The 26491-nt window shown below is 40.6% G+C and overlaps 1 protein-coding gene across 4 annotated transcripts; it reads right to left on the bottom strand.

Annotated features, from left to right (window-relative positions):
• Positions 1-2000: 2000 nt before the first annotated feature.
• kdm3b (lysine (K)-specific demethylase 3B) lies at positions 2001-26491 on the bottom strand. Of its 4 annotated transcripts, none has more exons than XM_017692108.2 (26): positions 26036-26490; positions 24099-24266; positions 23642-23755; positions 23296-23401; positions 23038-23162; positions 22786-22854; positions 22486-22659; positions 21928-22338; positions 20502-21825; positions 20116-20323; positions 18650-18864; positions 18342-18494; positions 17111-17218; positions 16884-17011; positions 13903-14176; positions 13049-13302; positions 12315-12587; positions 11564-11735; positions 11084-11174; positions 10868-10998; positions 10594-10713; positions 9890-9913; positions 6247-6386; positions 4450-4626; positions 3900-4034; positions 2122-2953 (listed from the first exon to the last, which is right to left on the bottom strand). In XM_017692108.2, the coding sequence occupies exons 1-26, from the start codon at positions 26186-26188 to the stop codon at positions 2873-2875; spliced, it is 5328 nt and encodes a 1775-aa protein (XP_017547597.1). In that variant the 5' UTR covers positions 26189-26490; the 3' UTR covers positions 2122-2872. The 4 variants fall into 4 exon arrangements, with proteins under 4 accessions (XP_017547595.1, XP_017547596.1, XP_017547597.1 ...); XM_017692109.2 differs by having other exon boundaries at positions 21928-22335; XM_017692106.2 differs by having other exon boundaries at positions 2001-2953; positions 21928-22659.

Raw genomic sequence — 26491 nt, 5'->3', positions numbered from 1 at the left:
CACATATGGATCTATATGTGACATATATGCCAACTTATTTGAAATAGCGCCGTAAGACAAATATAAGGCAGCTTTCAGGAATATACAAACATGTGTAAACATTTATGTATAAGACAGTTAACAATATATGACAGAAAGCAATAATCATATATGGATGGCATAGAAAAGCCTTTATATATATATATCACTGCTGTTGGAAGAAAACCTTGTATCTCCAAAATGGCAGTGGTGGACAGTAACTAAGTAAATGTAATTCATTATTGTACTTTCAATGTAGTTTTTTCATGTATGTGTACTTTACTGAAGTTTTTCCGTTATTGGGTGACTTTTTACTTTGACTCCACTACATTTTGCGAAATCTGACGTTTCTTTTGGTTTATGTGTGTATAAAAACAGCATGTCAAAATGAAAGAAGCGTGAAGCAAGAGCACCAATCATCAATGCTTTTAATAATTTTAATAGACATCAGCGTCACTAATTAATGACATTCTGTTAAAAGACTGGTTTACCAAGAGAGACGCTGGAGTAGAGCAAAATTAGTTGATAAAGCAAGAGTCTTGTTACAAAAATGGTAATAATTAATCTTTTAGTACTATTACTTTCAATACTTAAGTTGGAGGCAGATGATCCGCTGTGGCGACCCCTAAAGGGAGCAGCCGAAAGAAGAAGAAGAAGAAGACTTTCAATACTTAAGTACATTTGAAGGCAAATACTTTTGTACTTTTACTGAAGTGGATGGTCTAAAGTGAGGAACTTCTACTGGAGTAATACTAAACGTGTGTACTTTTTCCTCCACTGCAAAATGCTAACTTTACAGGAAAAGGTAAAAACCTACATTACTTTTAATGGAACCAGACATCTTCCCAAGTCATTTTGGGTGGTTTCTTTTGGTCCATTCTACATGAAATTTGCACACAATGTGCAGAACAGAATTAAAACAGGATTCCAAAGATTTGAAATATCTGCATAATTCAGTCTTTGAGATCTGAACAAATTCTAGTTGGAGGTGTTTGATGTTTTTATTTTGGACTGAATTTGCTGATTCAGAATTGTTCACAGTTCACTCTCTAAAGCAATTGATGCCTCTAAAAATGGCATCACAAAGTTTTCATGAAATGGTTATGAAATTGCTGGCTGTTACTTTGTTTTCCTATTCTCCTAAGAAACTAATTTGGCCTGAAATTATGTTTTAAATCCAATCTTGGTAGAGAGGCACATGCAGGGCGTTGCAAGGAAATACAGCTCCCAAAGAACACTTGATTTCTCAGATGTACCACTTGATCACCAATATTGTCAACATTTGCATATAAAAACTCAGAAGACCTGTGACACCTGAATGATTTAATTATGCAGAGATGTTGAAAAAAAATCCTCGTTCATATGGAGTTGAATCTGCTGCAGTAAAAGCCTCATGGGAAGGCCACATTAGATGTTGGAACATTGCTGTGAGAATGTGATTGCATTCAGCCAAAAGAGCATTAGTGAGGTCAGGTACTGATGGATGGATTAGTTCTGGATCACAAACATTACACCAACTCAACCCAAAGGTACTGAACGGAGCTCCATCACTATAGAAAGGAAAAAAAAAAAACAGTTCCGCTGCTCTACAGCCCAGTGCTGGGCTACTAACTGAACACTATGAGCATGATGACCGCAAGATTGGCCAAATTAAGAAAATCTTCTAATGCCTCAAGACTTATATAGGACATTATTAGCACCTGTACATCAGTACATACAATATAAAGATTAGCTGTTAAGTTTCAGAACCCAACTTAAAAATTAACATACAGGGTCACCTCTGTACTAAACACTCCCTTTTCCATCTTAGTCTATAAACAAAATATTCCACTAACAACTATCGTTAGTTTTTGTTTAGTATTTTTATTAATGAAATAGCTGCCTTAGTTTACTTATGCATGCCTTTACGTTTGTTAATTGAGGCATACAAAAAAAAAAAAAAAAAAAGATGACTGAAGCAGAAAATGCTATGTAAGCATGTACAGTGTATCAAAACGCTTCGTTTATTGCAGTGTTATCAAGGAACCACAAAAGGTTTTATTGAACAGAAATGGCTGAATTTAAGAAATTTAGTCTGTACCATTTACAAAAAACAGGGCCAAATTCTTTTTTGTAAACTTTATTTTGAAAAATCATACACACTGCTAAGATCAATATATATATTGATACATATTAATGACCAGTAGTCCATAACTGGAATTCTCGATTTTTGAATGACCATTTCTCAAAACCAGTCTTCCTTAGCATTCACCATGAGTGACAAATTACTTAATGGCCTATAAAAAAACAGAAAGAACAAGACGTTTTCATTTTAGTTGAAAATAAAAACTAAAAATACAAAACTTTGGTCTAGTTCCCTTCAGGCCTCATGTCCACCTCGACCAAAAGGTGGAGGGATTTTTTTTCTTTTCTCATGCTTGTTTGCTATCCTCTCTCCTCCTTTACAGACAGTTCTCCTCTACTGAAGAAAACAAACCGCTAAAAAAGCCCAGTGCTCACATTTACTCAAAAGGGGTAATTAGGCTTATCCCTCTTAAAAAACCCATTAGCTTCTTTTCGAACAGTCCAACAAACTTTGCACATTTAAAAAAAATGAACAGACACTGATAGTTTAAATACAGAGGGGGAAAAATTAATTAAATCGTTCGAAAAAAACTAAACAATGTTTTTCGTAACACTGATGAAGCACATTCTTCATCCTAGCCTGAAGCTGAGAGAAGTCTCAAATTGAAGAGCTTGTTCTGTGAGCACAATGGACCTCTCCAAACTTCTTTATAAGTGCCCCTTCAACACCTCCAGTCTTTCTGTTGTCTGGCCCAAACTTGGGTTCAGTGTCAGCCATGGAGTGGTGTAACTACGATCGGACTAGCTTCGACTCGTGAGCTTTCAGCGTTCCCACAGCATCCTTCACAGCGTGGTAGATGATGTTCTTCACCTGTGAAAGTCAGAATGAACACAAATATTACAGAAATCTATTCACAGACAGAACTCACCAACAAAAGAACACAAAGACTGGGCCTGGAACAGTCATGGCATTTTCACTGATTAATAGCTGACAATCAATTGCCATATAAATAACTGCAATGAACTGTCTTTTTCCAGTCAGTGTATGATAAAATGCATACCTATAGTGGCAAAATTGGCTATCTTGCTTCCTAGCGGTCAATACTGAGTAGCAGCCAACTGACTAAAGATGCAGCTCAAGCTCAAATAAACAAACTCTGCCCACCGCTGCCCTTTGAAGGTGTCCAGTAAAAATGTATAACTCCTGTTTTTGTAAGACCCATGTCACATCAACAGATGTGATTTCTTCTTCTTTTATTTACATATACTTACTTCAGTCCAACAAATTAAACCTCAACCAAGAGCTATGTAAACATGTAACTGTTAAAGCTAACACGTGGAAAATAATACACAGTTGTAGGCAAAAAACTGAACACCCCCATTCAAATGACATGTTTTGTTTATTTTCCAAGTGAAGATAAGTCAACAGAATCTCTATAGAGAATAAACTTGAAATAGTGTTTAGATTTTGCAATTTTCAGGGCACAAGTTCTATTTATTTGCCAAATGGAACATTTTGCGGACAAAATATAATATAAACAGTGCAATAACTTTTGCACAGGCCTCATTTTTTGCTTTACTTTAGAAGTATGCTCTCTGTAGACGATGAGCACTTTATTAGTTAAGTACAATTTGATCACAGATGCCTTAACTTTTGCATACAACTCTACACACACGTTTAAAAAAAAAAAAAAAAAAAAACCCTCAGACTGTATTGGCAATGTGGAATATTATTCAATAAACCCTGAATATAAATAAAAGGTTTAGAATTTTGAAGAATATAATATATAAATAAATAAATACAGATCACTACATACCTGAAGCTTGTCCTCGTGATTAGTGTGAGTGTTGGAAAGATGCCGGAACTCCTGCGTCAGTCTGAAGCAGTGCTTCACGTGCTCCGGCGAGACAAAGTCCTCTGCCACCTTAATGCAACTGTACAGGTTGTGCACCTGGGCAGACCACGATATTAATTGAGTTTTACCATACCAAGTGTTGGGATGTAAAAACACATGTATGCATTGTAATCTGTGATGCATCAGTCTGAAGGCCTCAATTCTGCTGAATTAATTTTGGAAAGTAGAAACTGATATCATGGGGGGGGACAGTATTTGTTCATTCTTTCACCAAAATGTTGTAATTGGGCTTATATCAAAAATGCATGTAAAAATATATAAAATATATTGTTAAAATTTATTTATACTTCAGAACTGTAGCAACATAATCTAATCACTTAGTAAAACTCGAGATCCTGATGTGTGAACCATTTCCAAAAGATTCATAATCAAATCAAATTGTTGTAAGGTCAGAAATCTACAGCCCTGGCTTCAACTGCTGAGTGTCAAACTAAAGCTCATCTCGGCTCACCTGATGCGGTGCTCCAGCAGGAATAAACACTGCGTCCCCCAGGAACTGCACGATTGACCAGCCCTGAACCCCATATTCTTCATAGAGCCGGCGGCGCAGTACCTGGTCCAGATACCAGCTCTGGTCATGGATGGGGTCGTGATCTGGAGGGTTCTCCTGACCTTGCTCCTCCCCCACCTTTAACACAGCATAATGAAACTAACTCAAAATATCACAGATGACTGGGAACAGTCACTGGGAAAATTGTCTGAGACTCAAGGGAAAATCAACTTCTATGCAATTTTTCAGGCTGAACAACACAGGAATTCATGAAAAAGGTCATGGCCAAACTCTAAAGTGTACATTACATGATGAAAGAAATGGCTTCTTTCTCAAACGGAGAGCATCACACAATGTCAGTATTCTACAGAATTTCCTGTCTTTGTCTTAAGGTGCGCACACTAGATGATTTGGCAGAGATTCAGCATCACAAAAATAATTTCTGATATTAATAGGCACTTAAAATTCTAAATCCTTTCAATATCTCATCCCATAAACAAAGTAGAAAGGGGTTTAGGACTTGTTTGTGCTTTTATGCGCAGACATAACCAAAAAAGCTAACTGGATAAATATGAGGTTTGGAATTATGGAGATAGGATTCTAATCTGCCACAAGAATGAAGTATTTCACTACAAACTAGCAATAAAGTATAAAAATGTAAAGTGAATGCCTCTTAAGTTCTACTTCATACACTAGGATCATCATAAAGGCACTCGCACATGTGAAAATTCAACAAGCAGCACTGATGACAATTTCACACTACAGGATGTTTTTTCATTCATAAAAATCAAACATGTTTGGAAATATCAGAAACCCTGTTATCGCTCAAGAGCTAAAGACGGACCTGTTTCCCTTCTCACGCTACCAGGGCATGCTTGCAGTCAAGCTTCTAACCTGGAAAATTCTATTTTGATTGTCAATCTGTTGGAAGGGGCTAATCGGGGTTAAAATCTTGCTGAGAAACATGTACATAAGCTGAGTATCCACTACATGAGATTTATTTGGACGGCAATAAATTTATATGGTATAACTGATCTCTTGCATACCATTTTTGGACATCGCTGTTGTAATTATTCACTCCCTGGTAAATTTTTGAAAACTTGCACATGTGACAAACTCTCAGTCAATCATTGGCACGGCAACAACCAAGACAACAGATGTTCTCTGCTTTATGAGGTGCGGGGCTAGCATCAGCAAAAGCAACTCAAACTGCTTTATGGACATCAGAGAGTGCAGTCATACACAAGAGATTGAACACCCCAGTCAAATGAAGTTTTGTTAATTATCTAGCTAAAAAGAGGCATTTTTCTGCAATTTTACGGCACAATTTCAATTTATATATATATATATATATATATATATATATATATATATATATATATATATATATATATATATATATATATATATATAAAAATCTGTGCATGAAAATTTGCAGATGCATGTTCCCAGTAGAGGATGTGTTAACAAATTTGACCAGGGCACCCAAACTTTAAAAACTGTTTGCGTTTCATCTCCTAGTTGGCATGTAAACACTTGAGGACTTCTTTTGTTTTATTCTATTTTCCTACACTGTACGCTGTTTTGGTGCGAAGATTTCAAACATTCAGCATGTGCCAGTTGTCTAATGCCCGAAAAAAAAAATCCTCGTCTAGAATAGAATGTAAAAAAGTCCAAACGAACACAAATATTTGCACAAGTAACTAGATCCTCGATCAGCCCTTACAATGTGAATTCTTGAGTGTTTTCCCAGCTTACCTTGCGCAGGAGCTCACGGATCTTCTCAGCGTCTTTGGCAGCATAAATGTGCCAGAGCGCACCTGGTCTTTCCTTCCCCTCATACACCCTCCTCTTTGTCATCTCATCCACGTCACCCTCTTCAATAGTGATCGACACCTCTGCAGTCACAACAAAGAGGTCAGTGAACCAGTTTGTACCCACACAATCTGTATACAACACTTGAACACCAAAGATAAAGTAACAACTTAAAACTGATCTGAGGTGATTTACACTAAGATACTGGAGGGACTTAATCAACTTCTGCAGTGCAGGGGACCCATTTCCCCCCCGACATAGACTAACCAGAGTCCTGGAGTGAACGAGTATGCAGATGAGCATCTTTAGTCCAGGACTCCAGGTTAATCTGAGTCCAGAAAAGCAATGAAAATTAAGCACAATCATGTACTAATCGAGTACTACACTATATATAGCTAGTAGCGGGCGGTATGGCCAAAAATGTACATCAGTGTAAAATTTATATTTCTGAATGTAACTGCATCATTATTTTAAGGTGGAACAGGAAATTCAAACTAGAAGTCAACTTCAGCAAAAGTCATTTGTCTCACACGTGGCCCATACACCACCCATACATTTCTCTGACTTCGGATGGAGCGGACTAGACAGAGGGAGGTGATAGAGGGTTTTTGCGTTTTCACTTCCATTTGAAATGGAACTAAATGACTTCATCTGTGCTTATTTGTGGCGTATCGGTTACCAGCGATAACAAATCTCATAGCCAAGGAAGAATTTCAACCAGTATACCGACCACTACTACTCTGAGCAGTTATATGTATGAACTCAACACAGAGTGGTCAATAACTAACAGCTTTACAGCAAATTCTCCATTAAAGATTAATTTAACATTAAAGTCTAATCTGAAATCAAAACTCCTCAAGCAATAAGCAATAGCTGATTAGAAATCCAGCTAAATCAAAAACCAACACATTTTCCCAGCATTACATTTACTAAAATGTTGGCACAAAACACTGAAACAAAGCACAGCTTTACATACACATAAATAAGATAAATAAATAAGGATAAGATGATTTTACATGGAAAAATTAGTGGGGGGGAGATTCCAGTACACAACCACCCAACAGACTGGTATTAACCTTTTCCCCCATTAAAAATCTGCAGCACTACTTATGAAGCAAGATCACTGCTGACGCATTCTGTGGGACATAGTTCCACCATTCACTTTAGAGGAACCCTCCACGGTCAGCTAAGACAAGCATGACCTCCGCAAACTACTAAAGTGGCACAGATATATATGGTTAGCCTACTTTGTTCAGTCATGTGAGATAGAAAGCGAGAAGAAAAGACAGAACAAGAGAGTGTCCTTGATCTGAGCAGTACGGATAGAGATGGGTGATGTCTACAGTTCATTCTGATATCTTCTCTAATATCGTTGTCACTGAGCAAATGTGTGCATCACATGCAGGCCATCCTGCTACCACCAGATCACTAATAATATGCAGAAATTGCCTCTGAAGAGTGCTCCCTCACTGTGTATGTACTGGAAATGTTTCCAAGCATTACGGAACATCTTCAACACCTAAATTAGTGTCTCTGGTCGGTATACTGGGAGTGTAATTTCAGACTTGTTTGCATCCTCTTCAGTGACAAAACTTAAGCATTTCATAAAGGTTGCTGAGTTAGAGCTTAATGCACCTGTAAATGTTTTGGCTACTGGAGTCAGGCAAATTATTCATTTGTTCTGGGTCTCAATGTGACGGGTGTGATGTTTTGTATTATTTCAATATAACAATCAACAATTAGTATCTGTTTTTGATGTATTTATCCTGTATGCTCACTTAAAAGAGGACAAGCACAACAAATGTAAGATGCTGTAAAGTTTATTGATCTAACTCACTCTTTTCCAAATCTAACTCACAATTTTCCTCATCATCCAGACATTGCTGATGAGCCAAGACATGTAGCTTCTTCATAGTTTAGCACTGATAGTACAAAAGTAACATTGCCTACAAATAAGTCAATCGTAACCCAAATACATACGGTAAATATATCCACAAAACTCATCTCAGGCCACATATGTCTTCGTTAAGAAAGCACAGACTTGATAGGGCACAACATAACTTGCTGTGAATATTAAAAAGGCTAAAAACTTCAGTGTACCCAAGCACTATGGTCAGCCACACATGGAGAAGTTGTGCCTTTTAACTTTACAGCAAGTCATACAATCTCTAAACTAAACTAAAGAAGGAAAATTTGTCCTTCAACATTTCTAGGTTGATCACTAGATCTAGGGCAGGGGTCAGCAACCCAAATGTTAAGAAGAGCCATTTTGTCCTTTCACAAAAAATCAAACCAACTTGGGAACTTTAACACTATGTCCATTTCTTGATCATGGCCGTAAATGTGTCTCAGTATGTGCAATTAGTATAGACTAGAAAATAAAAACAAAAACGCAGACTTGCTTTGCTGTTTTAAGCTTTAGCTCAAGTACAGTCGCTTTTCTCAAATCTCCAGCGCGAAACTTTTACACAAAAGTAGAACGTCTCTCAACGTTCAACTTATTACTAGGCCAAAGTCAGCTCGTCATTCGCCAGCTTCAATTTCCCCATTCCACCTTAAATAGTGCCTTAGGTGCCAGAATATACCTGCTGCACCCTTTAAGGTGGAATGGGAAAATGCAAACAAGAAACTGACTTCATCTTCGTGACTTTAGTGTTGGACAGTTTCTTGTCGCAGATTAAACACATTAGGAAACTAATGTGTTTACACTGTAGTGATAAGGGCAAGTAAGTCCATTCATCTCCAAATTATCAATGTTCATCTTAAAACTTTCTCTTTTCCTTTTCATTAGCTACTAGGCTACGTGAGACATGTCTGCACTGCTATGGTGACTAGCAGTCTGCGTGCCAGCTTTCAGATTTAAAGGGTGCATTACCAGTTTATAGGTCATTTTATTTTGACCTAAAATCTAGTTGTGTTGTGAAGCCGCACAATAAAATAGCTGCATGCATCTCCGGAGCCACATGTTGCTGACCTCTGATCTAGTGTAAGTGGGGAAAACTGTAAATCTGATTTTTTTTGCCAAAATGCATGCATGATTTGAAACCCACTGGGGTCTCATGAGGCTACGCTGAGAAACAGTTGGAGTACAGCAGTGAAGAATGAGTGGGAAGCCCCTCAAGATCTAATTGAGTTCTAACATTCCCCCCAAATTCGACTTAACACAAGGGCATCTTGCATAGGATATCCGTAATGCATTGTGGTTTTCCTCTTTTAAGTGAACAGACTTGATAAACACGTCGCCTAATATTGAAACCATACATATATTCTTTTCCACCTATTTCAGACTCTCTCGTGCCTTCCTAATTCATTTTGATCTTCAAATTGTATTTTATCACTATGTCTAAAGGGAACAGTATGCTCATTGAATAAACAGGTGTATTCAAAAAAGAGATGTACAGAATGTGTGTTTAGTTTGTCTATAGCCATCACTTGCATACACATCAGTACACCAAATGGCACATGATGAGGGATAGAAAGTGATGAGTTAAAGACAGAAGAATGATAGAGGGGTTAGTGTAGAGGGGCATGCCTAGGAGGGGAGACAAATTTAAAAAAAATAAAATAAAATAATAAATGCACAGACCTTTGTATCCAGCGAGGTCTGCTTCTGTGAATGAGAAATGGTGCCACAATCAAAAGAAGCACAGACCCTGGTGAGCTGAGCCAAGAGCCAGCAGGTCATGGCTTTATTAAGTGTGACTTTGGAATGCACCAGTAAAGCTTTCGAAATGTCAAAAACTATTTTAAAATGCAATTAATTAGACAGTTGTTAGCAGCTACGTTGAGTGACTGTGTGAATGCCCACTGTTTCTGTGGAGTATGTGTAGTTGGACAGCTAGTCAGGACCCTGCACTCATAATCTAAAGGAACAATAAGGTTTTGCAGGGCAGCTTTACAACAGAGAGACCATGACAAAAGGGAAAAGTTTGTACTACCAAACAATATACAGCTTGAACAGTGTCAGGGGGGAAAGCACTAGGTTGACAGAGACTCACGCTATAATGAACAATCAGAAAGCATACTGAAATGAGTTCAAAACAGCTACACAAACACAAAACACAGAAGCAAAAAGAAACCAAAAAAGCAAGTGACACTTTAACCTACTTCATGTCAGGACCTCCTGACATCTTAGCATCACTTGATAATAATTCAAGCACCCACTCTGTTCTGCATTCTTACTTTAGCATTTCAAATATTGAGCATCCTACGTTTGTTTTCCCTAAATAGTTAGTACTTATAAAAACAAAGCAACTATCCAGAAAACACAAATACACACTGAGCGCTTACCATTTTCATGGTTGTTGTTTCCCTCAGGGATTCCCACATACACCATCACATTAACAGCATCTGATACATCCAGATGCAGGTTAGTGGTGCCAACCTTCCTGTCCTCTGTAGAGATCAGACCTGTGAGGAAGGGGTGGGTGGAAGGCAGGAGAGGAGAAAAAAAAAAAAAAAAGAATGCTTATGTATACAAGAAATTATTTACTTTAAAATTTACATCAAATGAATAACAACCTCTAGTGCTATCAGATTGAGTAAGACTAAAGGATTCACTCACCATAAGCATTATACATCTTGGGGCCCAGATCTGGCCGCACAAAGAAGTTAGGAAGACGGGAAGCCAGGTTGAGTCGGCCATCTCTCTTAGTGTACTCAGGCAGAGGAAGGTTGTCCATGAGGTCATCAAACCTGGGAAGAGGACACGGCAATTCACTGTACAAGCACTTTTTTGAAAAACCTAATTTGAATCTCTGGAAAGAAATAATGAGCGTACCGTGTGGGCATCATGTCTCGGAAATCTTCCCCTGGAGGCCAGTCTTTGAGTTTCAGTACCATTGGCTGGCCATCAGCACCCTGCAACCGCTCTGCAGGATTCAAAAAGAAAAGATAAATGATACCTAAAAGAACAGGTATTACAATACAGTCCTAAAGGTAAAGTCTCATACAATGGTTATTGGCTTGAATATAGCACTAAGGAAAAATTAAGAAATTGGTAAAGAACACAATACTATGTGGATGTTCTTCAAAAGGTTCTTCATACACTAAATTCATTTGCAAAAGTGGTTCTTTCATCCATTGAAATGTTCCCTAGTTAAACTGAGCATGCCTCATCTTGCCATTCATATATGACAAAATTATGACAATAAATGAAAAAATATTTCCAATTCGCATTGACGTTAATTACATTATCATCTTACAAAGATCTAAAAAAACAGATTTTTGGCCATGTATCTGAAAAAGTGGTAACACTTACTGGAGATGACCTGAAAGCCGTCCCAGAATTCTCTGACCTTGACGTCAGAGATGATGGTGCAGTTCCTGCAGTTAACCAAGTCTACGTCCTGGTCACCAAACTCATCACTGAAGGCTTCCGGCTTCCAAAGAGAACCGTTAAGCTTCTTGTGGATGCCTGACACCAGCACCGGCTAAATAATGAAGAAAGACATCCAATGATTGTCAAAAACTACATCTGCAGTAAAAAAAAAAAAAACAAAAAAAAACACCACTTCAAAGTGTATAGTCACTCTCGCATTAGTTTCTGTCACTTTTACAGATCTCTTTCTGGACTTCTGAAAGCACCAACTACCAAAGGAGCAACTTTTATGGATTATTCTAATGGATTATTATCTACTTATTGCTAAACAGCATGTAAATGCAAAAACTTTTACATGCACTGGCAAAAAAGTAGTGCTGGCCTGAACAGTGGGAACACAAATTATTAAACGATAAAGTGCAAAAAACTTAACATGCTGCGCATCTAGGGTAGCCGGTGTGCACAGTCATTTGCCAGAACACTGTTGCCGTCTACTGGACCTATATTGAACTGCAGTAATACAAAACTGCAATAAATATTATTGCTTTAAAGGTCACTTTAAGAAAACGAGCAATCAGGTACTCGTTCAAAAATACCAACTAGTATTCAAAGCATGCAAAATGCTGGTTGAGCCAGCCCTACAAACCCATGATTCGCCCGTGGCATTCATAGACAAATGACCATTGCCTACCTGGCCTTGTTTCCAGCACTCCCGGAAGATCTTCCAGTTGTTGCTATTGCTGGGGTCCTGTAGGCAGAGGAGGCGGCCGTCACACAGCCATGAGTGGGAAGTGTGGGGGTCCAGGACGCTGAGGCCCATCACGCCCTCTCTGCGTGGGATGCTTGCTGGCTCTCTGGACTCTACTGAACCAGAGACGCGGCGCCCTTCAGCTATCTTGTTCTCCACCACAGAAGCGATGATATGGTCCAGTATGGTAGGTAGACCTCCTTTCATCTTATCAGACTGCCAGAGAGGAAAGGGAAAAACTTGCAGGCTTAAAAATCAGTTTTACTTTACTCAGCTCAATCAATCAATACAATGCTTCTAATGGGGATGTCATGCATATTACAGACCAGTGTAAAAACTACCCAGGCTAACCTTCAGCAACAGCAGATCACACCTGAAGACATCTCTAAAATAAAATGGTTTGCAGCATGAATGCGTATAAATACGATTTTATAAACGAGCCTACCCAACTTAAATGTACCTTAAAAGCTGCTGCAGGTATGTCAAACTCCTATGACTTCTACAATTTTATTATTGATTAAACTTGCCCTTTAAAATACAATACAAGATTTTTTTTGTAATTACTATAAAATACTGTAACTCAATATCCATTCAATCGAGAGCTACAATAAATTCACATTCAAACAGCCGTGTTATAACTAGGGAAGCATGAACTGGCATGCAGAACTTCTACTCACCCCGGATGAAGAAGAGAATACTGAGGGGAAAGGGACTCCACTATCAGGAGCCTGGGGCAGTTTGCCAGGGCCAGAATTAAGCAGGTCTCGCAGGCTGGTGCCCTCAGTTTTAGGCTGGACAGGCCCAGACCCCAACAAAAGACTGTTGAAAAGCTTGGGACTGGGGCTTGTTGGTTTGGAGATGGTGCTGAAGGCATCCAGACCAAAGGGAGCACGAGGTTCACGACCCATCATAGCGCGCAGAGAGCCTGAATCTGAGAGAAAAGCAGAATGCTCAACAAAGAGAAAAGTCTCGGATAACAAGTACTCTAAATGGTATCATTCAGAGACAGGCATTAAAGAAGATATAAAAATGTTCTGTAGCTCAAGGATTTTTAAAGTTTCTTCAGTCATTCAGAGCGGTCTGATGCGAAATGCTCCGATCTAAAGAACCCAGCCAGAATCGTTCTCAACACTGATAATAGGAACCAGATATCTAATAACTATGCCTTTAAAAGCTCCCTCACAGGAAGCTATCGTACCCAAAAAAGGGCAAATATTTTCGAACAATACTTACAAACTCATTACACATTCTGCACTGTAAATAAAATGACAATTGCTGCTGTATGCATTAGACATCGCAACCCCAGGTTCCTATTACCTCCACTATAAAGACATCAGAGCTACAGTGAACAATTTCACACCTTTCTACACTGAATGAATTTGTTTACATCTCAGTGATCTCAAATCAACATTAACCTATGCAGAAAAATTTTTAAATTAGGGTAATTTCCCCTTTTTCTGCTTAAACAAACCACAAACATTTTTTAATAAAGATACAGTTCGAGCACTCTCTGATTCAAATAATAGCTCACCTTTGGAGTCCTCTTTAGCCTTCTGTGTGGCCAGGTCAGCTAGCCAGTGGAGAGCAGAGGAGGGGTTGCTCTTGCCATCCTTGGAACCAGCCGCCTGGACAGCGCCTGGAGATGTAGCATTACTGCTGGTACTGCTGGTGGCTGATGACGTTTCAGCGCTGCTTGCCTCTGTGCCAGGTTCCACTTTGACTATCAGAGCTGTTGTGGGATCCCCATCTGGGCGAGGTGTGGATGAAGTGGAAGCACCATTTCCCGTGCTGGATGTTGCACCTGACTACAAAAATAAGAGACATACACTTTAAAATCATTTTTTCCTAATTAAATGTCTCTGCCAAACTAATATTAGTATTCAAATCTCTCAATTAAAAAGTGTTCACACTCAAATATATCAATGAGAAAATACTCCACAGGCAAAAAAGAAACATGGATGGTTTAACATTTGTTTATTGCATAGAGATTAATTTTTTTTTAAATATACTGCCTTGCTAAGATATTGCCATTTTGCTGCTTGTGTCCTGACACTTCTGCACTGCACGCTTAGCCTTTGTTTACAACGCAGGAAAAAGCAGCCCAAATCCAATCTTTTTCTCCATAAGTGACATGTTATTTGTGTGTCAGTGTGAACAGCAAAAACACACTGAATCTGACCTTTTTTAATTCCGATTAGAGACACTGTCATGCGTGGTACCAAAATCGAATACGTGGCAACGTGATTCAGTCTCAACAGCCAGACATCAATTCCCGTGACTACGTCAATGCAACTCGACAATCATAATTTCACGTTGCTCAGACCTCAAACATTTGGGGTGATGTTTCTGTGAAAAAACATTAAGAGACTTATCCAAAACCCGTGTGTTTGAAGAAATTTAGAAAGAAATGGCCGAACGCAGCCATACAAGAATGAGGCTGCTGTGACAAAACAGCAGTTAAGTCTAAATGCAAAGGTTAAAGAATCCGAGGACACGTACCAAAGAACTTACTGCATACTTTTTCCTGCGAGCTCAAACACATTCTGGATGATGAACCCAGCTGTCATTCAATTAAGCTTTATGAACACGAAGGAGAAACTGAACCCTTCAGGAAAAAGTGGCATTCGTTAGTGGACTTGATTGTTTACCTCTGGATGAGCCACGTGAAGCAACTTGCAGCTTTGTTCATTTGCAACATGCAGGTCAGTTTAGGAGCTGATCTGTTCAGACTAATTTTGTACATATGTCACACTTAAAAAGATAATGTGAACAGCTAAAAAAAAAAATCCGATTTGGTGAGGAAACTTTTTTTTTTTTTGGGCCACTGTTCCTTGCTGTGTGAACGTAACCCTAGTCAAAAGCTTTTTTTATTCTACAACAATCTATTCTGCAATTTCAATGAAGTTGAGACGTTGTGTAAAATAAATAAAAACAGAATACAATGATTTGCAAATCGTTTTCAGCTTATATTCAATTGAATACACTACAAAGACAAGATATTTAATGTTCAAACGGATAAACTGTTTTTTTTTGTTGCAAATATTCATTTTGAATTTGATGCCTGCAACACATTTCAAAGAAGTTGGGACAGGGGCAACAAAAGACTGGGAAAGTTGAGGATTGCTCAAAAAACACCTGTCTGGAACATTCCACAGGTGAACAGGTTAATTGGAAACAGGTGAGTGTCATGACTGGGTATAAAGGGAGCATCCCTGAAAGGCTCAGTGGTTCACAAACAAGGACGGGGCGAGGTTCACTACTTTGTGAACAACTGCGTGAGCAAATAGTCCAACAGTTTAAGAACAATGTTTCTCAACATGCAATTGCAAGGAATTTAGGGATTTCATAATCTACAGTCCATAATATCATCAAAAGATTCAGAGAATCTGGAGAAATCTCTGCAAGTAAGCGGCAAGGCAGAAAACCAACATCATTCTGTAATGGATATTACTCACAGGGGCTCAGGAACACTTCAGAAAACCATTGTCAGTGAACACAGTTCGTTGCTCTATCTACAAGTGCAAGTTAAAACTCTGCCATGCAAAGCGAAAGCCATATATCAACAACACCCAGAAACACCACCGACTCAGAAAAATGTCCTGTGGTCTGACGATTCCACATTTCAAATTGTTTTTGGAAATCATGGATGTCGTGTCCTCCGGGCCAAAGAGGAAAAGGACTGTCCGGATTGTTATCAGCGCAAAGTTCAAAAGCCAGCATCTCTGATGGTGTGGGGGTGTGTTAGTGCCCAGGGCATAGGCAACTTGCACATCTGTGAAGGCACCATTAATGCTGAAAGGTACAGGTTTTGGAGCAACATATGCTGCCATCCAAGCAGCGTCTTTCTCAGGGACGTCCTGCTTATTTCAGCAAGACAATGCCAAGCCACATTCTGCACGTGTTACAACAGCGTGGCTTCATAGCAAAAGAGTATGGGTACTAGACTGGCCTGCCTGCAGTCCAGACCGGTCTCCCATTGAAAATGTGTGGCGCATTGTGAAGCGCAAATTACGACGGAGACCCCGGACTGTTGAACAACTGAAGTTGAACATCAAGCAAGAATGGGAAAGAATTCCACCTTCAAAGTTTCAACAATTAGTGTCCTCAGTTCCCAAACGCTTATTGAGTGCTGTTAAAAGGAAAGGTGATGTAACACAGTGGTAAAAATGCCCCTGTCCCAACTTCTTTGGGACGTGTTGCAGGCATCAAATTCAAAATGAGTGAATATTTGCAAAAAACAATAAAGTTTATCCGTTTGAACATTAAATATCTTGTCTTTGTAGTGTATCCAATACAGGTTGAAAAGAATTTGCAAATCATCATATTCTGTTTTTATTTATGTTTTACACAATGTCACAACTTCATTGGAATTGGGGTTGTATGCACATTTCTCATACAAGTACTTAATTCAGAAAACCCATTAACATCAGTCCCATAACTGCTCTCAAGTAGTTCACTCTGATGCTAAAATGCAGCATCATGAGTATGCAGGGCACTGTTAAGAAGTTGTACCTGAGAAAGGCCATTGGGAGCTGTAGGCCGCACCAAAGGTTTGCTGTGCCGGCTAGTGCAAGGACAGTTTGCCTTGATTCCCCACTTCCCTCGTGCTGCGTGTACCATATCCCCAATATTGTACAGTGCTACAAGAGAACAAGGGAACAAAGAAGTAGTTAATCAGAACTGCAGAACAGAATACACCACTGAAAAACCATCTCATTATACAACTAAAGAAAATCCACCTGTGCCAGGTATAATCTGAGTGGGCATGAGGTTCTGGGGTTCATGAGGTTGACCTTTCGCACACTTCAGCCATGAGAAGACCTCATCATCTGGATTGTCGTCATCCACTACATGGGTGGAGAAAAAAGAAAAGAAAAAAAACAGTATGACTGACATTACATGATGTGTCCATGTCACCTTTTTTTTTTTTTTTTTAAAGAGAGAGAAAAAAAAACAAAAGACCAACAAAAAAAAAAAAAAAAAAAAAAAAAAAAAAAAAACACACACACACACACACACACACACAACATATCAGCTTCTACTAGTGTATCAAAATTCAGTACTTTTATGGTCTCAGCCTGAAACTTCTTTTTAAATGAGTCACATAAAAGCTCTTAAAATAATCAGATCCCATGGGCCTGTTACTATTTATTTAAAAAAAAATTAATTGAAAAGCCATTTGTTTTAATCTGCCGCCAGATTTGTATCACCTGCACTTTGCCATAATCAACAGTAAATTTATTTTACCAGTTTCACCACATAAACCAGAGCTTTCTATGTGCTACTATATAAACTATGAAAAGACTTTCCAAGTATAATCAAAAGTATCAAAAAAGAACAAAGTAACAAAACAACTAATATTCAATGCATTCCTATTCAGATATTTCCTTGTTTCAAACAACAAAAATCTCACATTCTTTAGCTTTTCAATAAACGCAACAGCATTTACAAAAACAAAGGTAAAAAAGCATACATTTTTGCCTCTGCGTTTAAAGGTTAAAAGTAGTATTTTCATATATTGCTGCTGTTGGAACAAAACATCAAGTCTCTCTAATTTTGTTATTTCATTTTTCAGTTTTTGAGATAAATTGAAAGGGCCTGTTGTCCCTTTACCTTGTGTGCAAATTTCATGATGAATGGACCAAAAGAAATGGCCCAAAACGGCTTGGGGAAAAAAGTCTGGTTCCACAGACTTACATTAAAAGTAAAGTAAAGTTTTTTCCTTCTCCTGTAAAGTTCAAAATGTTGAGATGCAAGGTTTTGTTCTGACAGCAGCGTTGAGTAAAATTTACTGTGGTTCATTTTACAACATATTTGAAAGCAATACAAGTTTAAGTCAGCATGTAAATTAAATTACCAAAAAATATCCTCAGGAATAGGTATCGATATCAAGGTACTGATGCTGAAAACTTGAGCAATATCCTGCCAAATAAACAAAGTTTAACCATCGGATAGCAGAGTCCTGCTCACCATCATGTGGCCGGCTCCTCCGTAGCCGGTAGCAGTCCAGACAGACGCCGAAGCCACACTTGCGGCATACCCAATGGATGTTGAAGAGTGTTGTCTCACACACATCACACATCTCTCTCACTCCCCGCACCGCTCGTTTCCATGCCACCTTCTCTGTACAAAGACAAATGTGTAAAAACCAAGGGCACAGGATGAAAGACTTTTTCAGTCAAACAGAGCAACAGACAGCAGTTCTGACTAACAATATCCATGAACAGCACAAAGGAGAAAAAAGACAAAGATTTATACTATAATAATATATTTCTTACGGTGAGGCTCCACCATCATCATGGCCTCCTTCTCAGACATGACGAGCTGGCAGAACTGGTCACCTACATTGGCTAGGATATATTTGGACGTGTCCAGATCGAGCCCCCCTTGTGCATTTGGGGAGGGGAGCCACAGGCCCATGGCCATGTTATCACTCTGCTGTGGGCTCAGGAAGCCCTCCACACGAAGCACCCCCTTCTTCGTGAACGCTAGCCTAGAACAAGGAGAAGGAACATGTACTCTGTATTGGCTTACATGTAGACCATAAAATGATTAGCTTACTAGCTAATCAAATCAAGGCAGTAAGGATGTTTGGAGTGCACTAGTACACTAAATATTTGAGTACAGACATATGAAGATACTCTGTGCCACTGGAAAAAAAACTCTCATTCACTTCAGTGTATGTGTTGGAGGACACAGAACATATTCTAAACTTAAAACTCTCGTTTTCAAGGCAATAGTTTTGCTAAAATGTACATAATGTCCACCTTTACCCAAATTACAAGTCAACTACCACCACTTAGAATGGCACAAACAGAATGACAAATGACATTTGTCTCAAGCAGAAACTAGAAATGTTAGACCAATTTCGATAATCATTATCCAACAATTCAGCTATTTTAAAATAAAGAACACAACCCATCAAAATATTGATAATGAAACAGACAGTTCAGGTTCTGCAATATATTCGACTTGCACACATTAACTGATTTCTGTATTGTTGCACCAACATACGAAAATGTTTCTTGTACAAACTGTGGATTGTAGTACTGATAAGTGGGGCCAGGCATAACCATATACAATAAATAAACACACAGTAATGAATATAGCTTCTGTACCTGAAGCTAACAACGTGTTCATAGCTTTCACCAAGAAAAAATGTTGATGAAATGACTAGAATATACACTGAATGGCTACTTAAGTATTTATATCAGAAATCTTTGTGGTTATATTTACCACTCATAAGTTCACAGTCACATTTATCACTGCCCAGGTTAACGCAAATACCATGACCATGGTGCCATCACCCTCCTGAAAGAAGTTTTCCAAACACTTCATCCTTGTTTGTGTGCTTCATTTTTAGTAGGTCTATAAAGTGGAACCAATCACCTTTTCCCCCCTTCATAAATTCCATTTAAAAAGGCTCTTCACTTGATAATCTGATGGCTTATGATTTAGCTATTATAAGAAGGAGGAATGTGGGCATACGTTTGACCCTCGTAGTTTAAGGGGTTTAAGCCCATGTATTAAAAAAACAAACACTGGCTAGACAGTTCTTTGTCAGTTAACGGTTAATCCGTTAATCTAAAATAAATGTGCTTCAATAGGTTAGGGAAAAAAAAAATACAAGTACATTGCATACACCCCATGACTAAATTACCACGTTTTGAGTACATCTGAAAAGTTTTACTTGTTGCCAAACAACCGCTTTAAGTATCCAAACTATTAAGACCCTAAAAGTCACCTGCGGAAGTGAAAAAAACGACATGCCACGTTGGGGTCATCATCGTCCAAGTCTTGTTCGCGGGATTTGCGGTAGCGCTCTAGGCGGCACTCCCGGCACTTATGCAGGTGCGGTGCCACACTGATGCAGGAGCCATCCTGCAGGAAGGCCTCGCCAGACTGCTTCAGACGCCGCACCTTACTCTGGTCTTTCAGCACTGACTGACATACTGCAACACAGAACCACAATATCCATCCATCACTTGGGCTAGCCTGGACTTGCAATGCTGCTTCAGTATTGCATTCCTGAGATATATGCCATTATATTTTGATAAATAATCTGCTCAGTATATAAACACAAAAACAAGTGTCCAAATTGACAGCAGAAAAAACTTGGTCCACACTTACCTTTGAAGGGTTTGCTCCTTGGCCGGCTTTTAGCAGCAGCAAGAGTGTTAAGCTTCTGCGCTTCAGCACCATCTGCAGCATTGAGCTGGCCACCAGGCTTCTGGCTTTGTTCCGAGGTCTCCTCAGCCTCACTCAGGTCAGAGAGGTCACTATTCGAGCTGGAATCAGAGTCCCGTTTGCTCATTTGGCCGCGCTCATCCAGGGAGAAGTTTTGAGACGTCTGGTCAAAGGTTGTGGGGGTAGCCGGGCTTTCTGCAAGCCCACCTTCGGAGTCGACACAAGGTTCAGCACCACCCATCGTATCCTCTTTGTCGGGTTTGAGCACCTGTTGCCTGTCTTGGGCTGCTGACATGAAAGGAGCAGATGAAGAGGAAGAAGAAGAGCCAGTAAACTGGGAAGATAGCATTCCCTTGGGAGGTTCAACCATGGTGAATAAATTGGGTTGGCTATCGGAGGCTGGAGGATCTTGGTTAAGAATACCAGAGCCCCCTGTGTCCAGAGGAGAGGACACTGACGAGGGCAGTTTTGAGGTGGACAACGCACTGAATGGGCCATGTGAGCCTGCTCCACCATAAGCAAGAAATGGATTAGACTCTTTTGAAGCCTGCAGAAATAAGTTCTCATGAGTTTCTGAAACCTTGCTGCCTGAGAGCATACCAAATCCAGAACTAGCACCAGTAGGATTTCTCATCCCACCGCCTGCACCACTCAGTCCAGCAGATCCTGGACCCAAGGAGGTTGCAAGTCCAGTAGCAGGTTTGGAAACGTCCCCCAAACCCACAACAGGGCTGCTTCCAATGGTTGTGGGAAAACCAGCAGGCAATTTCCCCAGCGTGTCTCCTCCTGCTGCAAAAGACTTGCCCATTAGAATTCCATTACCTGTCGGCTTGGCATCAGGCACTTTGGGCTGCTCTTTTAACGATACCAAGCTGCCGGCAGGTGCAGAACCAAAGAGTCCTGCAGACGCAGAGGCCACAACTGCCTTTTTTAGGCCCTCAGAGGGAGCAGCAGGCTTGAATAAGCTTGGCGACTCCTTACTCAGGCACTCCGACAAGGCTGTAAAGTAGTTATTGTCTTTTGCCTGGCCCTGAGCGATGCTCGGGCTTTGAGCTTGCGTCTGAGACATGCACTGGAAGAATAAGTTCTGTGATGGATCAGATGCCTGCTGCTGAGGTTCTTTTGGGTTGGCAAAATAAAATCCAAAGGGTTTGTTCTCCTGGGAAGATCCATTGGTCTGTGCAGGGACATCACCAAATACTGCACCGCTGGTCTGTTTAGGCTGTGATGGACTGAATCCGGCAGCAAGAGTGGTTGTCTTGGGTGTCTGGAAAACAAAATGACTCTTGCATAAATCTTAAATATTAAGCATTTAAAAATCAAGTTTAAATGTAGCTGAAAAAGGCAAGGGTATGATCTATAGGCTTACTTGGCTTGCATCTGGGGGAGATCCCCATACAGGAGCCTTCTGGCTGGGGTCAGGGGGTGCAGAAAGGACCACACTGGGAGCATTGTCCTGCGAAGGTGAAGAGATGGTGACAGGGCCTGGGGATACCAGAGCAGCAGTTTTTGGATAGCCTGCAAGGACGCCATCGTCCCTCTCCGCTGCCGGGGCTGTTGGGGAACATTTGGGAGCAGGAGTTCCAGGCACCAAGTTGGGCATCTGACCCAAAGATGGAAAAGCATTAGAAAACGCAGACGGAGCGGGCTTCAAAGGCGGTGGTGTCGGGGTGGACGTGGAAAGCACTGTAGATGCAACAGGGCCCATTTTATCTTGGCTTTGGGAGGAGTTGCCATTCTCTTTGATGAAGCCAACAGATCTGCCACTGGAATGATCCTGCTGAGAGGAATTACTATTAGCCAAGCTTTGGCTGGCCAGAGTTATCACTTCTGGACTAGCATTGGAGCTCCCCCTCCCAGATATTCCCCCCACTCCATCCTTCCCCTCTACCACTCCCATTGGGGGTGCCTCTCCACCCCTGGTTACCATGGGCTCGCAGTCCTTGCCGGAACCGGTGCCATTCTGGTCATCTGCTTGACCCTCTCCGGCTCCTTTAAAGCGCTTGAGGTTCATGTCCTCGTCATCTTCAGACGCAGTCCGCCGCCGCCGCCCACCTTCACCTTTCCCTCCATCCAGCTCCTTTCTACGCCGATCATGGCTCTGCAAAAACATCAAAAGTAATCAGAACAAACATAACCAAAAAATGTGTCTACAGTCAGAACCTAATCAGAATATCTACAATAAAATCAAGTGCTACATATGTATAAAAAGGGGGCTTGAGTGCACCTCATCTGCATTATCCATGGCAAGCATTACATGAATGACTCGGGGATCAACAACCTGAGTTTCTTCACCCTGCAAAAGAAAAGAGCGACCACAAATAAGCACAAAAATTCCCAGCTATTAAACAAAATCCGCACAACTGTTAAAACTGTTCAAAGAATTGGGACCAACACAGTGATGCACAGTAGTGAAAAGTGGAAATGGCATAATGAACATTCAAGGTGATTTATACAGTTAGTAGGGCTCTAAGCAAACCTGATCCATCGTAATCTCCATGATGTGAGATGCAGGATTATGCTGAGAAACAAGCCCCAGTGCCCAAGGTTCCTCATACTCTGGCTGGTACACCTGCACCCTCCTTCCCTGAATAGTGTAGGGTCCTGTCAAAAAGAAAATATACCACGCAAACTTATTTTAATAAATGGTCATGAAATCAAGTAACAAAACTGATCACATATGCTCTCAGCAGAGTCTACCTGCCCAAATGTTATTTCCAGGGCAAACGGAACTGACCTTTTCTAAGAATTTCTTGCAGTTCAGAGTCCCGGTGCCAGTTGCTGATAGCAGCATGGAGGGCTGGGTGCTCCTGCAGTAGGGAGTGCCTCACATCTTTCTCAGCCTGCACAGGAACACACCATCTGACCTTGAATACCAGGCTCATGTTTACATGGCCAAAAGACTATCTTTAAAACAAAATGCCTTTACAGTATCTGTAGATTTCACAGCATCAGTATGGAAGCCATGCAAGCAAAACTAAATTACATATTAAAAACAAAGTAGTGAAAACTGGAAGCCCCAAGATCGTGCAAATGAAACCACTTCAAAAAGTATACATTCATCTTATGTCATAATGACCAACCTCAAATCTCTGTAGCGAGTTTCCGGTGGGAAGAAACTCCAGCTTTCTGGTTCCAAAGAACTCCACAGGAACCACAGATCCCAACCCCACACGGTCCACAAGAGGTTGGAATACCTGACAGTTTTGTCAGTAGAACATGTGTTTTAGCGATTAAAAGGGCACAAAAATGGAATAAAGTACCTGCCCATGCACTTTTACTCTGCAAATGAGTGATCCCTAAGGTAAATTTTGACTTTTTAAACTTTGTCTGTATAGAACATAACAGTACACAAAGATGCAACCCGTCCTGGTATCACGCCCCACCCCAAATGTTCTTCTGACTTTTGTAAGTGTTGGTGAAGTATCTAGGTAGTATAATAAACCCATCAGACAAGCCAATTTGTCAACATGATTAGCTGTGCAAGGTATACCAACTCTGAACAAGTCCGGGAAGTGCTGACTACAGATCTTCACTCACCAGGGCTGGCCAAAGGCTGGTAGATGTTCCACCTGATGCAGAAATGGTAGACTCATGTTGGGGGGCCCATACAATGGTGCTCTCCATCATAGCTGCTCGTACCTCATCTCCGTATAACTGCACCCAGGATCGCTGCCGCCACGGGCTGTCCTCAAACTCCAGGAACACCTACAAAAAACAAAAAACACTAACTGTTAGACAGCGTACCCCGTTGATGAATACCTTCATACTTACTAAACCGAAAGCAGCACACTTAGGCATAATCGGTTGCAAACAAAGTTACCTCTACAAAAAAGGGGCAACCGAACAAGCAACAAAGCAGCAACAAAAATTAGACATGCATTCCATCATCATAAAAGTCCATTTTAGATTTTTTTTCCCCCCCATTTCTCTATTTTCACACCCTCCAAAGATCATCCAAGAGGGATTACAGGGGTCTTTCAATCAAATTATTTATTTGCTCTTGTTTAACAGTAGTAAACTTGCTAGGCAAATCGCTAGTAGGGGACAAAATTACTGAAAGGACTCATTTACACAGTGACAGCATTCAATTTCACTTTAAACTACGAAAGATTAAGCACAGCATTTTGACAGCTTTAAAGGGGAACCCCATCAATTTTTCTAAATATTCTATATAATTAAATGGCTGAAATGTAAGCAAAGTCATTCAGAGCTGTGCTGCAGTCACTGTGGCCCTTGGTTCCTACCAGAGTCTATGGTTCTCTACTTTGAACCAATTCACGTCAAACGACTCCAAATGACCGTTTACATCTCAACCACTGAATTATCCAGAAACATTCAAACTTGGTGGAATCCTCCTTTAAGTTGTCACGCACGTAACTGTCTACATATATTAAGAAAGCCATAACGTTAGCTACAGAAAAACGAACGCTAAATCACGTTACAGCTGTCCATTAACGAATAACAACGTTTTAAAAAGTATAGTCAATTAATTCGCGGACTGTAGTGAAGCGCCTGCTTAGCTTTTATAGCCCTAGAAGCTAACATTCCAGACCAACAGTTAGCTAGCTATCGTTAGCTAACAATTTAATATCAAGTTTCGCACAAAGCATAAAATAAAACGCAAACTGCACTTAATACGTCCAATTCTGATTAGCTGAAACATTTGGCTGGATTTTTGTTTTTTTTTTTTTACTTTTTTTTTTTTACTAGTCACCGAGGCCTGGGTGATCCACTTTCTAGCAAAATACACTGCTAACCTCGGTTAGCTTAGCCAGTTAGCCATTTGTGTGGTTAACGTTAGCTCGCTTGCTACACGTCTTCCATCACCCAATACGTTCCCAATATTCCACGTTTTCAGCGTGGAGAGCACGTTTAATGTCAGTGTGTGGCTCTCTGCACGTCTGCGTCAATTACAGGCTTCTAGCTATACTGTAAACATAATAACGTATCTTGTTCAGCGGGTCACTTGCTAACAGTGTCCGTGTGTTCACCGACTGTCAGCCTGCTGCTGTTGTTGTTTTCCCCGTTCCACCTTAAATGGTGCAGCAGTTACAATCTGGCGCTCGAGTCGCCAGAGTTGAGTTGCGCCGTTTAAGGTGGAACGGGAAACTCAAATAAGAAGCTGACTACAGCTTCGTTTACCTGAACTCCTGTGTTTTCTTGCTTCTGTATTCGCTACTGTGTTATCTGCTTTAGTACATGCCTGCTCAGCATTTTGCTGGATTTTCACATCTAACATTAACGTTACTCCATATGCATTCCGCTTGTCACCCCTAACCCCCTGGTCTGCTTTCTTTACCCTGGCTCTTCGTTTCAAACCCCTCACTTCTCTCTGGGGTCTCTTCGCTTTACTTCTGTTATCAGCGTTTCCTATCTTTTCATTGCTTTCTCCTTCCCCCGGTCTCTCCACTCCGTACCTATCCCCGAGTCTCTTCATTTGTTACCCCTGTCCCTCCGGTGTCTTCATTCCTTACCTCCACCCCCGGGCTCGCCAGGCCGCTCACACTAACCGCCCGCACGGTCCCCCGCAGCCAGGCGGCCTGGTCCACGTCGCTGGCCGCAGAAGAAGCTCCATCGCTGAGGAGCAGCAGCAGCCGCTTCCCTATCAGACCGAGAGAGTCGCCCATGTTTACAGGGCCACCATGAAGAGACACTTCCTTCCTTCAGAACTCCGCTGAAATGAGCAGAGACCGCTGCAAAGCCCGAAAATTGTCAAAAGCTCGACCACAGTCCCGAAACGAACGCTTAGCTACATATGCATGGAAATCCCCTCTAGCAGAGGGCGTGTTTTGAGGGTTCCGAACCGATTTCACGGCGCCTTGTAGTAAATGACTGAAATGTTATTGTTCTTGCTACGGCCCCTTCTCCGCGTCCGCCATTTAGACTCTCAGTAACCAAACGCACTCCTCGTACTCACTGCGGGCTGGAGC

Source organism: Pygocentrus nattereri, chromosome 8, assembly GCF_015220715.1.
Source record: "Pygocentrus nattereri isolate fPygNat1 chromosome 8, fPygNat1.pri, whole genome shotgun sequence".
In the NCBI taxonomy this organism is placed as follows: Eukaryota; Metazoa; Chordata; class Actinopteri; order Characiformes; family Serrasalmidae; genus Pygocentrus; species Pygocentrus nattereri.
Note: the sequence above shows the minus strand (reverse complement) of the source record. Positions and strands in the feature narration are given on the sequence as shown.